General features: G+C 48.0%; 1 protein-coding gene across 1 annotated transcript in view; it reads right to left on the bottom strand.

Moving 5' to 3' along the window:
• Window positions 1–14,906, bottom strand: part of PKN3 (protein kinase N3) — a 167,814-nt gene that overhangs the window by 102,584 nt on the left and 50,324 nt on the right. Inside the window, exons 6-10 of the mRNA XM_069237013.1 lie at window positions 11,119–11,329; window positions 8,995–9,186; window positions 3,361–3,470; window positions 3,086–3,229; window positions 2,207–2,282 (exon numbers count right to left, since the gene is read on the bottom strand). Coding sequence (XP_069093114.1) covers window positions 2,207–2,282; window positions 3,086–3,229; window positions 3,361–3,470; window positions 8,995–9,186; window positions 11,119–11,329 — 733 coding nt within the window. The remainder of the gene's footprint in view (window positions 1–2,206; window positions 2,283–3,085; window positions 3,230–3,360; window positions 3,471–8,994; window positions 9,187–11,118; window positions 11,330–14,906) is intronic.

Raw genomic sequence — 14,906 nt, 5'->3', positions numbered from 1 at the left:
CACAGAGTTGCCTCTGCTTTCATACTCAGTATTTTTGCACACGTTGTTCTGCTGATTGGAATGTTCGCTTAGTTTTCTTAGTTACGTGAGAAGGAATGCACAAGGTCTACTGAAGCCTCTCTTTCACGCATTCGCTGTACCCCCAATCGTAGAACTAGAAACTATTCAGACACTTCACTTGTAATATGAAAATAAAACTTTTAATCTCACAGTCTTAAAACTCGTCTATGTCAGCATTACAGTTTGAAACTGGTAAACTAGCCCAAATCTACAAAATATCCATCCAGCCAGCCAGTTGCATAAAGCGGACCTCCTAGGTAGATAAATGCATCCCCAGAGCTTGTTATTCCATTATTAACTTGTAAATGACACCCCCAAACTAGAGTCTCTGCACAAACCTCTCAAGGAGGACAAAGAAAGGCAGTCTGAAGGATCTAAAGACTCAGCTAACACTATACACAATGGACCACCAGACTCCAAAAGACAGAGCAGGTAAGGGTTTTGAGGGCCTGGAAAGGGACGGCTGGAGCTACAGAAAAAGGGTGAATGTCAGCTGGGGCCTTCAGAGAAAGACCAGCAGCAAAGTAAGAAGAGACCTTCAAAGAAGGTAAAAAGGAAAGTAAGAGGCATTAGAAGATCATCAAAGGCAGCTGGGTCTTCAGGGGCCCGCCACTGGCAGCCGGGGGAATCAGGGGGAAATCAGGAGGCCCGCCACTGGCAGCCGGGGGAATCAGGGGGAAATCAGGAGGCCCGCCACTGGCAGCCGGGGGAATCAGGGGGAAATCAGGAGGCCCGCCACTGGCAGCCGGGGGGAATCAGGAGGCCCGCCACTGGCAGCCGGGGGGAATCAGGAGGCCCGCCACTGGCAGCCGGGGGGAATCAGGAGGCCCGCCACTGGCAGCCGGGGGGAATCAGGAGGCCCGCCACTGGCAGCCGGGGGGAATCAGGAGGCCCGCCACTGGCAGCCGGGGGGAATCAGGAGGCCCGCCACTGGCAGCCGGGGGGAATCAGGAGGCCCGCCACTGGCAGCCGGGGGGAATCAGGAGGCCCGCCACTGGCAGCCGGGGGGAATCAGGAGGCCCGCCACTGGCAGCCGGGGGAATCAGGAGGCCCGCCACTGGCAGCCGGGGGAATCAGGAGGCCCGCCACTGGCAGCCGGGGGAATCAGGAGGCCCGCCACTGGTAGAACAAAGGGATACCAAAAAGCAAACATGTCTTCCAAGTCTCCTGTTGGAAAAACTGTTGGTTCTGTACCACTATGCCAGTCAAACGCAGAGAGCAGCAGAGACCTTAAAAGGAACAAAATAAAACATGTTGGAGCCTTTAGGGTGTCATTAGGGTCCAGGGTCCTCCTTTACAGAGGCAAATGGAGTGAAGTTGCTCACGCGAGGTAATCAAGGCATGGAGCAGCGACACTTGGGCCAGTAAACATTTTGGGCTTACAGGGCTTTTGGTCATGTTGGGAGACGATACAAAATGTTCCTCCTTATGGTCTTATTCTCTGGGACAAGCAGGACATTTGAGTATCGCCTCCAGTGATTGATGATTTGTGTTGGACTCTTGCCTCTCTGCTCTCTTTTTTCTTTACTTTGGGGCTCTTTACCCCACAGTGTAGTCCGATTGTTGCTGCTACTGATGCTGGGCTCCTTAAGCAGAGAGTTCTTGTGTTTTACAGCTCAGATGCTCTATGAACTGTTCCAACAAAGACCATAAAAGCACCGAAAGAGGACAATATGAAATCAAAGCAGAAATACGAAAGCAAATATGTGCCCACACTGATGAAAGGAGCCACTCCGCTGCCTTTGTGAATGAGACATCCTCTAGGTAAAAAAGCTCTTCTAAGGGTGGGTCCCACAGCCGGAGGAATATAAATATCTACTTACGCACCCAAGGACAGTCTTGACTAGCTGTCTGCTCATTGACTAGTTACCAAACAATCTGGCTATGCAGAAGAACAAGGACACTAGGTGCACTGGAAGTCTTCTGAAACAAGAAGCTTGTGTAAACCTGGACAAAAGCCTCAGATGTGAAAGCATACTTTCACGAGTAGGGAAAAGGACGTGGTCCCTACAGAAATACTCGGATGAACCTTAGGGTCCCGGGGAGGAGGCTGAATGGCAGCACGCCCAGCTTTCAAAGCCAAGGACCACCACGCGGTTCACAGCACACAAACCCCCATACCCTGCTGTACACAGGTGTTGCCTACCTTTTTGTTTGGGGAATATGCGCTTCTGTCGCCTCAGCCTGGGTCGTTGATGGATGACGGGGTTACAGAATGTCACCTGTAGGATATGAGAGAGAATTTGTGGACAATGACCTTCTGTCTCCTTTTACTTACACACAACCCCCCACACCTCTTACACCTCCCAAGGTTCATTCAATTGCTGCCTTTTCTCTCACTTACCATAGCTTGTCACCTTTATCTCAAGCTACGTATCCAACTTCACCACTGTTCGCTACACTGCTAGTATCGTTTCCTCATGTCCTTGCTCACAGCCCCGTCTACCACCTTGATGAAACAACTAGCCCATCCTCTACCCTTTAGAAGGAGCACAGACACTCCTCAGCCGGTGCCTGAGATACATTAGGTGGGTAATCTGCAGAGGGCCTTCAAACACTGAAGGGTCTTTACCGTAAAGAGGGTATTAGGCAGGTGAAAAGGCTTCCAAGAATGAAGAGGTTTAAGCTTTTTCCTGAAAAGAAAGTAGGAAGCAATTACTTTCAGAACCAGGGAAGGCTTCTCCAGAGCACAAGCGCTATAACTGAGAATGATTTACAAATGGCTTCCTCTGGTCCTTCAGTCTCTCAACAGTCTTCAGGCCTCTTGATCACCTTCAAGCCCATCTCCTGGCAGTCACCCATCTCCCCTCTGTCAGTTTACAACCCTGACCTCTTCTCACAGACTCCAACACTGTCCTCGGAGCATCTGGCCTTTGATAGCCCTTTAACTTCTACCAACGTCCCTAACCTGACATGTCTTCCTAAGATGAACACCCCAGATATTTTCTCTGAGAAGGTGCTCTGCAGGTTCAGATGCAACCTGTGACCTCCTCGTTCTTCGTAATACGGGTTCTCCAGACTTTACCTCTGCATAGAGTGTCCCTTGGGGCTCCATGTTCAGGCACAGTCCATGCCTCTGGTTGTCTAGGAAGTCCTCCAGTCGTACAAACTTCAGACCACAGAGCTCCCTCCAGTCTCGCCAGTGAACAGCAATCTCCAGCTCTCTGGACTGCAAAGCAAACACAGCATGAAGGGGTCAACAGATGTCACACAGACAGAAACGCTTGTCATTCACAGAAACACGCAAACCAATATCTGCCCATCTCCTCTCACATAGTGCGGGGAGAAGAGGCTCCTTACCCGGTCCAGTTCAATGCTGAATTTTTGGTCCCAGACGTGACTGTTCGGTAGCCCCCAACTCGTCTGTCCAACTACTTTATTATCCACTTTGAGAACAACACGAACCTCCTCTGACGGAGAAGAAACACAGGGTCACAAGACAAGAGGACCAGGGTAGGAAACCACGGGTGACAAGTGCAGAATATCATGCTAATATTGCAATAACAAAACCATGCAGGAGAAATAGGGTTGGCAACACAGAAATTCACCTGAAAGTAAGGAAGTACAGAGGTGCAAATATATTAGGGACAGGAAGTCCACAGAGGAGAGCCTAGAACAACACAGGGAGACAAACAGAGAGGTTAACAGGGCAGTAAAAGGAAAACACATGAGAAGGGGGGGGGTAACATGAGAACAGAGTACCACCTGCAGGGGCAGGAAACAGGGCTTGCTTTCTTTACTCAGAGTAACTCCAGGGCGGTGCATTTCTGCCCCTTCCTCCACCCCCGGGGAAGGTCACTCATTTTATGAATGGGGCCAAAGGACAAGTCTCAGCACAGAAACAAGCACACCACAGAGATCAGCGTACAACGGCCGAGCCCGTTACACACCTGCTCTGCCAGCCATGTTGTTACCAGTCACCATACATATGTGTATCTGCAGTGATCCGTAGCATGACCGTGACAGGGCCAACACAGCTGTCCATTGCCCAGAGGATAGAAGTATGATGAGGGATAGTTAACAGGTCAGAGGGGAGAGGAGTGAAGGAGTTTGGAGTTTGAGGGGGACACCTTGGACGGTGCTGTGATGTAGTGGACTTTGACAAGGTGGGTGTTCACCTTATTCCTGAACTGGAGGATGTTTGGGCAGTTCTGATGGATACGGCATGGTAGTCCAGATACTGAGTGCATGGTTGGAGGCAGATACTGAACAGAGAAGGTGGCTGATAGGGCCTTTCTGACTGAGGGCTAAGAGTACCGATGCTATTATGAATATGTTTTCATACTCCTGTGGAGTACTTATGTCACCTCCATTCGCAGCCACGCAAAAAATCTTGAGTAAGAAAACTGTGAGGGACAGCGGAGAAGGAAGCTAGGCCCAGCAGAAATTACTGGACAGAAATGTTCTAACCAAACTGGAAATCAGCTTCAGAAATGATATTCAAGGTACAGCATGACGAAAATGTGTCAGGCAGCAAAGTCTGCACTGCAGAAGCCATTAAACGGGGCACTGGATGAAATACTACGGACGCGGCTTTGGCACCATCTGTACAAGGAGAGACTTCTAAAGGGAGCAGAACCCACCGAGCAACCAGCCGTCTGAGAAGAAACCGTGCAAGAGGCGCCGGAGGCTCTCAATGACTCTTCTCAAGGCTTAGAGGAATTGTGGGGAACAATTTGTTGGAAGAATGAACTCTCCTTGCATTTAATTTATGAACGGTCCTTCACCTTCCAAGGAGGAACCACCAGAGAAAGTGGGAAAGCAAATCCCAGATTGGTGTGGAAATTGGTGTGAAGATCTGGAACAGTATTTGACAAAATGAAGGAAATGTTCAAAAATCCATCGTCTCTTTATACATTGCCAGAGGGTTTCCTTGCCCAGCCGTGCCAACAGCTCACTAACCCTTCGGGAGGATAAACCCACTCAACAAAAGGTTGTCTGTTTAATCCTCACGGGTGATAAGCCGTGCTATATAAATCTACATTTCATTTCATTTAATGTCAGTGAAAGCATCTGTGAAGCTTTCTGGCAGGCAGAAACCTGCACTGTCCACCAGCCTTGCTCTACAACAAGAAACGATTAAGCGTATCTGTAGGCACCATTCGCCGTAGCTAAGGCTTGCATCAGTCAACTTGAATGAAGGAAGCGGATTAGGAACCAATCTTGGGCCAAAACCCGAGAAGTGATGTAAAGTGGGAAGGGTTACCCAGGAAGATGGCAAAAGGTAGCACCCCTGGCACTCAGTCCTCAGATCACCACTGGACTGGAAAGAAGACAGAAGTAAAGCTGCCTGCCGCACCCTGGACTCAGCAAAGAGAGGCTGTGCCAATGGCCGGACTGGACCTGCTCCACTGAGGAACCCTTCAAAGAGGACTATGCTTGTTGTGCCAATCATGGAAAATAGCTCCACTTGTGCCAGGAATGAAGAAGCGACTCCACGGGCTGGTTGACTAGCCTCCTGTTAAGCTTCGGGACCACCAAAAGCGAAGGAAACCTGCACCCTGCAGAGCCCAGCTGCCAGGAACGCCGGACCATAACTGGACCCTGAAGTGCCTGCGAGAGATCGAGTTCCGACATTCCCAAGGTGTCCTCAAGTCTGTGGGACCTAAAAATCGCAGTGAACTGTGGTCCCGGAACCAAAATATTTGCTTACCTATGAGCAACCGCTGACACTGCTGTAATCAGGACACCAGTGGCAACTGCACCTGTACTGGACTCCACTGGTGCATCCTGGGAGAGAGTCGTGTGGCTGGAGATGACACTTAATGCTTGTGGATACCAGGGTGGCCCAAGGGACACTCACCAGATCTCTGCAGCATACTCAGCACCCTGAGCATCCTGTATCCCAAGCATCAGGACCACAATAATGGAGAAAAACCACACTGAGGACCCCAAGACTGCTGAACCCGACAGGTAACTGTCTCCCTGGACCTTAAGTGTTCCCAGTGATCAGCTTCCAACCCGGTGTGGCCTGTTCAAGTGAGTAGAATTAGGCGGTATAGCCAGCTGGACAAAAACTGCTTCACTGCCTATGATTTATTGCATTTCCGAAAAGGGAACTACAGTGATTTACCCACCCTTCAAAATTCATATCTCCAATTTCCCTCAATAGATTTTTGTCATTTTGGTGTCTAAATAGAAGAATAGACCCTTTTGTTAAACTGGTGTTAGGTTTTTATTGTGTCCAGTTTCTTACTTGTTGACTGATGTGGTGCACCTACATGCTTTGCACGTGTTCCTTCGATCAAGCTTGACTGCTCAGTGCCACAGCAACCCAGAGCTGAGCTCAGGGTTTTATTAAAGAAACCCAAGTGGACCTGATAAAGGTTGTGACGTTATCACTTGGCGAGTATCTCACACCCACACCCCATAAACATTCACTTGCCTACACCAATTGATCTCTTCCCGTGTCTTTTTGGATTCCATTACAATTCCACAGCAATTCTTCTATTGTAGCATCTGAGCTCCCTTCGAACCATGTGTCTTCAAGGCCAGTGTGGAAAACACGTTCCATAATTGCTTCGTGAGCGTTCAATATTTTGGTCCCAAGTGGGTATTGATAACACCAATTTTAATCCACATATACATTTTAGTGTGGGGTTTCGGGTAGCAAGTGATCGACCTAGTTTGACTTTCATGTAGCTCACCTCCCGGGGCCGCGAGCCTGGACCACTCTGGTTTAATAACCGGGATAGTCTGTTGGGTGATTCCAGTTGGAGACGTGGCTAATGTAATCTTCGTTCAACTTAGTTCTTTGTTTTTGCTCAGGCACCACTTTTTATGAGTTGAGGCTGGTTTCAGGTCATCCATTTAAAGTAGTTTGTGTCGGTTCTAACTTTTATCCTAAGGATAATTGCGCTTGGGTGTTTAGGGACTGGAGATGGTATCAGTTCGGCTATATACGAGTTTTTTTTTGTTTTTTGGGCTGACTGTCTTCTCACTACTTCTGATTTTGAAGGTCCAAGTGGCCCACCAACCTTAGGTGGTTTATTATATTGTTTGGGCTGTTGAGGAAGTGAATGATATACACTCTGCGTGGATGAATTTTTGTTGTTCATCGGATGGTGAAAGTTCTGCTGTGGTTCGTCTTTGAACATCATTGACTATAGCACTCAGCTGGATGGCTGTGCATGGTTAGTTTTTAGGAACTCTGAACCTGTGTTCTTCCATTTCTGTTCTTCTAGTCTTTACATAGACTTATAGCTGAATGTTGTTGGTTGTTCTGACGACTTGGGGTTCTCTTGTAAGCTTTCAATCTCTTGCCTGAGAACAATAACAATGCCATTTTTCCAGCCAGTTATTGTGTATTCATTTTTTTTAAAGATGTGTCCTAATTCAAATTTATGTGCACAGTGGATTCTCTATGTATCAATGGCTTCCACATAGGCATGCGGACCCCACTGAAAAGTTCATACTCAGTGGGAAATCTGGGTATTCTCAGCAGCCTTTGGTGTCCTCAGTTTATCACATTGGTTCACTGTCAGTCAGTTAATGGTGCGAGAGATAATGAAAGAAGCAGCTATGTATCGGTTTGAATATGCGTGGCCCGTCTCCTGCTTAGTTTCCCATGAACCAAGTCTTCAAAGGTAAGAACTCAACTGATCCCTTATTGCAAATTTGCCATATAAATAGTTCACAACTAGTAAACCTACAAAGAAACTTCCAACCAAGTCCTAGCAATAGTTATCAGGGAGTGGTGCCCTTGAGTACCATCTGAGATGTCACAGTGACACCAATGGTGACTCGATATGCAATATAACTCGAGGAGACTGGGATAATTTTCTACCTGCGCACATCAGTCCTACCCTCTGCGCTGATGCATATAGCTCCTTGAAGTCAAAAAGTGAACTTGAGCAGCAGGCTAACAGTGTCAGCTTGCAATGAGAAACAGCAGCAGTTATAGTCAGGCCAACTGGCCACTCTGATTAAAAGTTGAAGGAACTGAGCCTTCAGCAAGTGCATCTTCACACAGGTACCTACGAGTCCAATCTAAACCAGTATCCATAACACGTGCAGCCTCTCTGGTCCCACGGTGAGGACAGACACCCCTCAGACAACCAGTGACTATTCCTCGGTGGGTAGGTGCAGGTGGACGGCCCATCTCCATTGAGATGTTTCACAAGCGCCCTTCCTGCCCCCGTCCAGGTTTGTGCGTCTCTTCACTCAAGCCACAGGCCGTCCCGTCTTGATCTCACGAAGATAAACACGAAGGAGTCTTCCTGCTCCTTGGCGTTAGATGTGAGTTTAGAACCAGAGAAACAGAGACTGGCTTACAAAGGCTGATACAGGGAGAGGAAGAGGCGAAAATGGCGCCGGAGAACATGGAGGAAAGAGGAAGAGTTCACTTTTTTGAGCTATCAGCATCCGTACACAGCTGCCTACAAGTCCTGGGTTAAATACCTGCATAAAAGCTGTAATTACGAACCCTCTTGTACCCCAGCGCTTTTATATGCATCTTTCCAAAGGAGGAAAAAAGTAAGAGGGCCCAGGTCATCAATGTCGGAGTTCACTGATTTTTGGCAGAGCCAGTTGGCCATCTCCTTGATTTGCTTGAAACAGCCTACACCCTCTCACTGTTAATGAGCAGTCGCCAGCTCGCAATCATGTCATCACCCATCTGAAAACCAGTAGGACTGCTTTCAGGGATCCCTACTGTGCAACTAGGGAGCAACACAAAAATCAACAAGCACAAATGGATACACATTCTCTTAGAAGCTTGAAATTAGGACCAAGATAGCACATGACTACTGTGCCAAAGACTTTCAACATTATAAGAGATATTGCACTCTAACTGTAGGCCGTCTCTAACAGTTTAGTTCGGGGTGTGAGTGGGTGAAACTTTCGGGTCACGTCCAGTGAGAATGTCCACCTGAAAATGCTGGCTAAGACCAGATGTCCCTGGTAGAGGTCCCTGAAGGTTTCAATTTAACTTACTGCACTGCTCGTCTGGCCGCACGGGGCGCCCCGAAGTATTCTGGGAATGGAGGCTCAAAACTGCCCGAGCCTTGACAGATGATCTGGATTCCATTGGGCTGCCTTGCGTCGAAGCGGAGCAGTTCACCCGCGAGCGGCCTGGTACGTTCTCCAGGAGGTCCTGGCAGCCCAAGATTCTCACCATCAAAGTACCTGCAGAATTGAAAGGAACCAGAGACAGAATGAGCCCACCATGGATGGAGCAGGATAAATCGATGCATGCAGGAGTCCTAGCGCAGAGCACGAGACCGAGTGAGCTCAACGTGGATGGAGGAAGATAAAGCAATGTATGCAGGAGGCGTAGCACAGAGCATGAGACCGAGTGAGCCTACCACAGATGGAGGAGGATAAAGCAATGCATGCAGGAGTCCTAGCGTAGAGCATGAGACCGAATGAATCTACAATGGATGGAGGACGATAAAGCAATGCATGCAGGAGTCCTAGCACAGGGCATGAGACTGAGTGAGCCCACCGTGGATGGAGGATGATAAAGCAAGGCATGCAGGAGTCCTAGTGTAGAGCATGAGACCGAATGAGCCCACCATGGATGGAGGAGGATAAAGCAATGCATGCAGGAGTCCTAGCGCAGAGCAGGAGACCGAATGAGCCCACCATGGATGGAGGAGCATAAAGCAATACATGCAGGAGTCCTAGCGCAGAGCATGAGACCGAATGAGCCCACCATGGATGGAGAAGGATAAAGCAATGCATGCAGGAGTCCTAGCGCAGAGCATGAGACCGAATGAGCCCACCAGGGATGGAGGAGGATAAAGCAATGCATGCAGGAGTCCTAGCGTCGAGCACAAGACCGAATGAGCCCACCACAGTTGGAGGAGGATAAAGCAATGCATGCAGGAGTCCTAGCGCAGAGCATGAGACCGAATGAGCCCACCATGGATGGAGGACGATGAAGCAATGCATGCAGGAGTCCTAGCACAGAGCATGAGACCGAATGAGCCCACCACAGATGGAGGAGGATAAAGCAATGCATGCAGGAGTCCTAGCGCAGAGCATGAGACCGAATGAGCCCACCATGGATGGAGGACGATAAAGCAATGCATGCAGGAGTCCTAGCGCAGAGCATGAGACCGAATGAGCCCACCATGGATGGAGGACGATGAAGCAATGCATGCAGGAGTCCTAGCACAGAGCATGAGACTGAGTGAACCCACCGTGGATGGAAGATGATAAAGCAATGCATGCAGGAGTCCTAGCGCAGAGCATGAGACCGAATGAACCTACAATGGATGGAGGACGATAAAGCAATGCATGCAGGATTCCTAGCACCGAGCATGAGACCGAATGAGCCTACAATGGATGGAGGATACACCAATGACTCAGAGTGAGATTCACTGCACTGGAAGATTTGACATATGCAGAGACAACACACGCACAGGTGAGAAACTACCGCTACAAAAAGACTACAGCTATGCAGAGAAACACTGGCAAGAATCACATGTCAAACAGAAGATAATCCTCTTCAAATCCAGATTCTTGTGAAACTGTTCATTTCTAGCTGAACCATCTTTGTACATCCAGAGTTGAACTTGCTTTCTACAGTAGGTTTTCTGACAGTTGTAACAGTTCTTTTATAATCAGCTGACAAGTAGTTCGTATTGACCCTCTGAATTCTATCTTCTCTCTCAAGGCTTCCATTTAAGTAACATTTAATTTTGTGCACAGTAGGAGGTGCAACTTGCAGCTACTAACACACATGCAGACAGAGAAAAAGAAGTGTCTAATGTGAAGCTCGATACAACATGAAAACTTGTAGTGGCCAGTGGGGGAGATAAAATATCATCTAAAAATGCAAAACGAAAGCCTTAATAACAACAGAGAGGCATGGGGCTCAACGTGAAACAGTTAGGTGCCTCCTATTTGAAATCCTTTTTTAGGAGTGCACCGAGACCATTGGAAAATTGGTTCCAAAGCCATACCAAAGAAAGGCCTTACCATCTATGGTGTATTGTGTAGAGACACTGCACTGACACCAAATACCACACCAAAGCCATAAAAGACACTGTCGCAGACAGGGACATGCAGATGCCCTTGACGTAAATAGAAAGTGCCCTGGAGTCTTGGTACCTGTGAGGGCTGCTGCCTTGATGAGCATGGTCAAGGGCTGGCACAGGTACGGACTACTGCCAAGTCCCACCACGCAGGAGGTGGCCTGGGATAGCTCCTCCTTAATGATGGCTCGCTTCGGGTGGTCCAGGGGAAGCATTTCAAGCCAGCGTTCCAGGGCAAGTCGCAGGAGATCCATCTTCTGAGAGGATTCATGCAGCCGAGACTGAGCCTAAAAGGGAAGGAGAAATATGTTGGGGTAACTCATGTCGACAATCTGACTGCCCCCGAATGTCTGAGCAAGTCGGACTGTCTTGGGGTACATTACCCCCGTCAAATGCTAACTGGGCCACCCATGCAGATCACAGTTCATAATCCCAGTCCAAAGATTACACATGGGAGTTACAGGTTAACACCTCAACAAGTGAGAGAGGGTCTGCTGGGAGTTTTCATCCATCACCCATTGACTGAGTGCAAATTTCCATCTGCACCATGGCAAGAGGGTACCCCACACATACTTAGGATGCAGTGAGACTCAGAAGTAAACATCAGCCCTGGTCTATGATGCCACATACATAATGGTTAACCCACCACTGCTGAGGACTATTTGGGAATACAGAAGAACAAAGCCAGACACCAAGGCCCCGAGGCAGGGGTAGCCATACCTTAGACTCACCGCAGATGGTACTGCGAGAAGGGCAGCACAATGAGACCACCCTGGTGCAGCTGGCAGCCACCCGCAGGCAGCTGCCCAGGAGTAATGGATACAATGAAAGGACATGGGCCATGGGAAGTGCTGAGTTCACCACTCTAGAGCCCGCTCGTGCTGAGCCACTAAATACGGTTCTAAGGGCCATATGTAGGAACACTTTTTCCCATAGACACAGAATGGGTGAAAACCTTTGCTACATCTGGCCGTAAATCTGTTTTGTCCGTGTGAGGATAAGGGGTGGTGTGAGCTGCAGTAGTTCAATACACACGAACAACCACAGTGACTCTAGAAATGGTTATCATCAGTCCCACTTCCTCCCGAAGAGGATGCATGAAATCTGACCTTAATATTACACATATCGGGTAAGGACTTTATGACGAAGCATGCCGCACACCTGGGTGGTTGAGTCAATTAAAAAAAAAACAACCACAAAAAACAAGGACTCTTTCCATCTCTGGGAAGAGAATGGGTTTCTCTCAAGCCTCCAGTGCAGTGGTTCTAAACCTGTTCACTTCTGTGAACCCCACTTCATCCTTACTGGAACCTGTGGTCCTCCACTGCATCTTTATTGGAATTCAGGGACCCCCCCCCCCAATGCGTCATTACTGGAAGCCGGGGACATGGGGTTATACGATGTTAATTATTTGATCAGCAAAACAATACACAACAAATACGGAAAGAACCATCCATCAAACACAGACACCAATAGCACGTTTTATGCAAACAAATAAAATAAAAAAATAAAAATTTTAATAGGATGAATAGAGCTTTTCTAAATTTAATTTGTTTGATGCACCTGCACCTCTCCCACAAATCGACCTTGTGGCACTAATTTCATTTTTAGGCTCCAGTTTCAAAATCCTTGACATTTATAGGACGTGTTAAAATGTTCAATTCTACATTTAGCCACTTTATTTATATACACTTTATTAATCTTTTAACACTAGTTTTCTACGCATTCACGGAACCCCCCGAGGAGGCTTTGGGGAGCCCCAGGGTCCCCGGACCACTGGTTGGGAACCGCTGCTCTAGCGCAAGTCTCTTTTTTGTTTTTTAGGATCATCTTCTACAACCATCAGCACTTAACAGAATAACAAACCCATCCCACGTAAACAGGGTGAGGAGACGGCACCACATCATCAACCAAAAGATTCCTCACAGGATCCTGCCCTGCGGGCACCCATCCCCAAGCCCGAATCAAGGAAAGTAGGGTCTTGCAAACGCTGGGGCAGATCTTTAAGTTTTGGATTCCCACACCTCAGAGATAGGCACACTTCTTCGAAGAGACACTGTGCCAGTTTCATCCATAGTACAGCGGGATTCAGGCCCGCTAGGCATAGGTGTGTGTACCAGCGGGCAGCACAGTGAGATACTGGAAACTATCCACCTGAGAATAGAATGCTTCGTAGTGGCTAGGCCGGCTCTAACAGGACTATAATTTACAAATAAATGGTCAGATTAGCCAATATCTTGAGATCTGTCCAAACAGAATTTCGACACTCTTTGCATTAAGAGTGTGATCAGCTCTTTTCGACTGGGATGAAGGACTCTGAAAGAAAGTTGACAAAGAAATAGCCTAATTCGCATTAAAATCTGAAGCCACTTTAGGTAGAAATCTGGATGAGTTTTAATTAGATCACTCTATTCTTATTGAACAGGGTGTGTGGTTCCGGACTGCATAAAGCCTGAATATCGCAGACCCTACAAGCTGAGATTATAGATACTAGAAAAGCTCTTTCTGGTAAATACTGTACCTAACCGCACATTCCTCACCTTCTGAAAATTCGTAGGCATCATGCTGGATCCTGAAACTTGTCGGCAGTACTTCTGCAGCTCCATACCAACATCTTTCCGATCCGGAAGGGACGTGTGGAGTCCAACAGCAGATTGGTTCTGAGGAGTGTGAAGATCTCTAGACTGGGGACGTTTTCAGATGGGAAAGAGTCCATTTCACACAACAGGGAATGGGAGGGACGCTGAGGAACCTGTCGTTAGACTGAGGATCCATCAGAAAGAGCATCACCAAAGATAAGCATTTTTACTTCTGATGGATACTTAAAACCACAGATTTCTCATAGTTTGAATAGATACAAAAGCAGTAATCTCCCCTTCCCCCAGGTGGTGGGTCAGTGAACTGGCTCAGACTAAAAATCCTTGCAGGTCTGAGCGCGCAAAGTGTCCATCTTGACAGTCCCGACGCTCCAGATAGGACAGCTTTGTGAAAGTGTGCAGACTATTCAGAACACTGCGGCGCGCCTTATACTGAATCTTCCTCAGTCCTCTTCTGCCAGTAGCAGCTTGAAATTGCTACATTGGTTACCTATTAAGAGAATTACATTCAAATCCCTCTGCCTAACTCATAAAGCTATACAGTCAGAGGGCTGCGAATGCTTGAACTCCACCCTTCGACAGTACCAACCTACCAGAAACCTGAGATCCTCTTCCAAACACTTGATTTCGGTGCCCGCTGTAATAGGGCTAGATGGGGAGGGGGATCGAGCTTTTACCGTGGAAGCCGCAAGGGTATGGAATGCTCTACCCATTGCGCTTCGTCAAACAGCTACCCACACTATTTTCAGAAAGAAACTTAAAACTTGGCTTTTCTCTCAATAGGCGTGTTATTCTTCCTGTAGGGAGCCTACTGATTTTCCGTTGACTTGCCCAGTTTAGCACTTCAATGCGTCTTGTCGGAACGTGCTTTATACATAAATCAATACAATACAAAGTATGGACTGACGCCCATGTACCAGCCTGACAAGTATCCAGAACAGGCCCTCCGTGTACAACTGCAGTAGAGCAGCCCTGGCTCTGCTGGAATAAGACCTAAAGTGTTCTGGACATCTGCTTCTACGCTAGTGCATCGCAGATTTTGATGCAAAGGACAATCCTGTGTGAAATGGTCCTTTTCTGCACTGCTTTGCTTTGCCTTTCTTCACCCCAGCTGATCCAATAAAGAGCTGATCGTCCGCACAATGTTCCTTGGTACAATGAATGTAGAAACTTAGGGCTCTCTTAGGATCCAGCCAACAGAGTCTCTCCTCAGAGGGCTGAGGTGGAGCGGAGAATGCCAGGAGGTCAATTGTTTGCATGACATGAA

Source organism: Pleurodeles waltl, chromosome 6 (genome assembly GCF_031143425.1).
Source record: "Pleurodeles waltl isolate 20211129_DDA chromosome 6, aPleWal1.hap1.20221129, whole genome shotgun sequence".
Classification (NCBI taxonomy): Eukaryota; Metazoa; Chordata; class Amphibia; order Caudata; family Salamandridae; genus Pleurodeles; species Pleurodeles waltl.
Note: the sequence above shows the minus strand (reverse complement) of the source record. Positions and strands in the feature narration are given on the sequence as shown.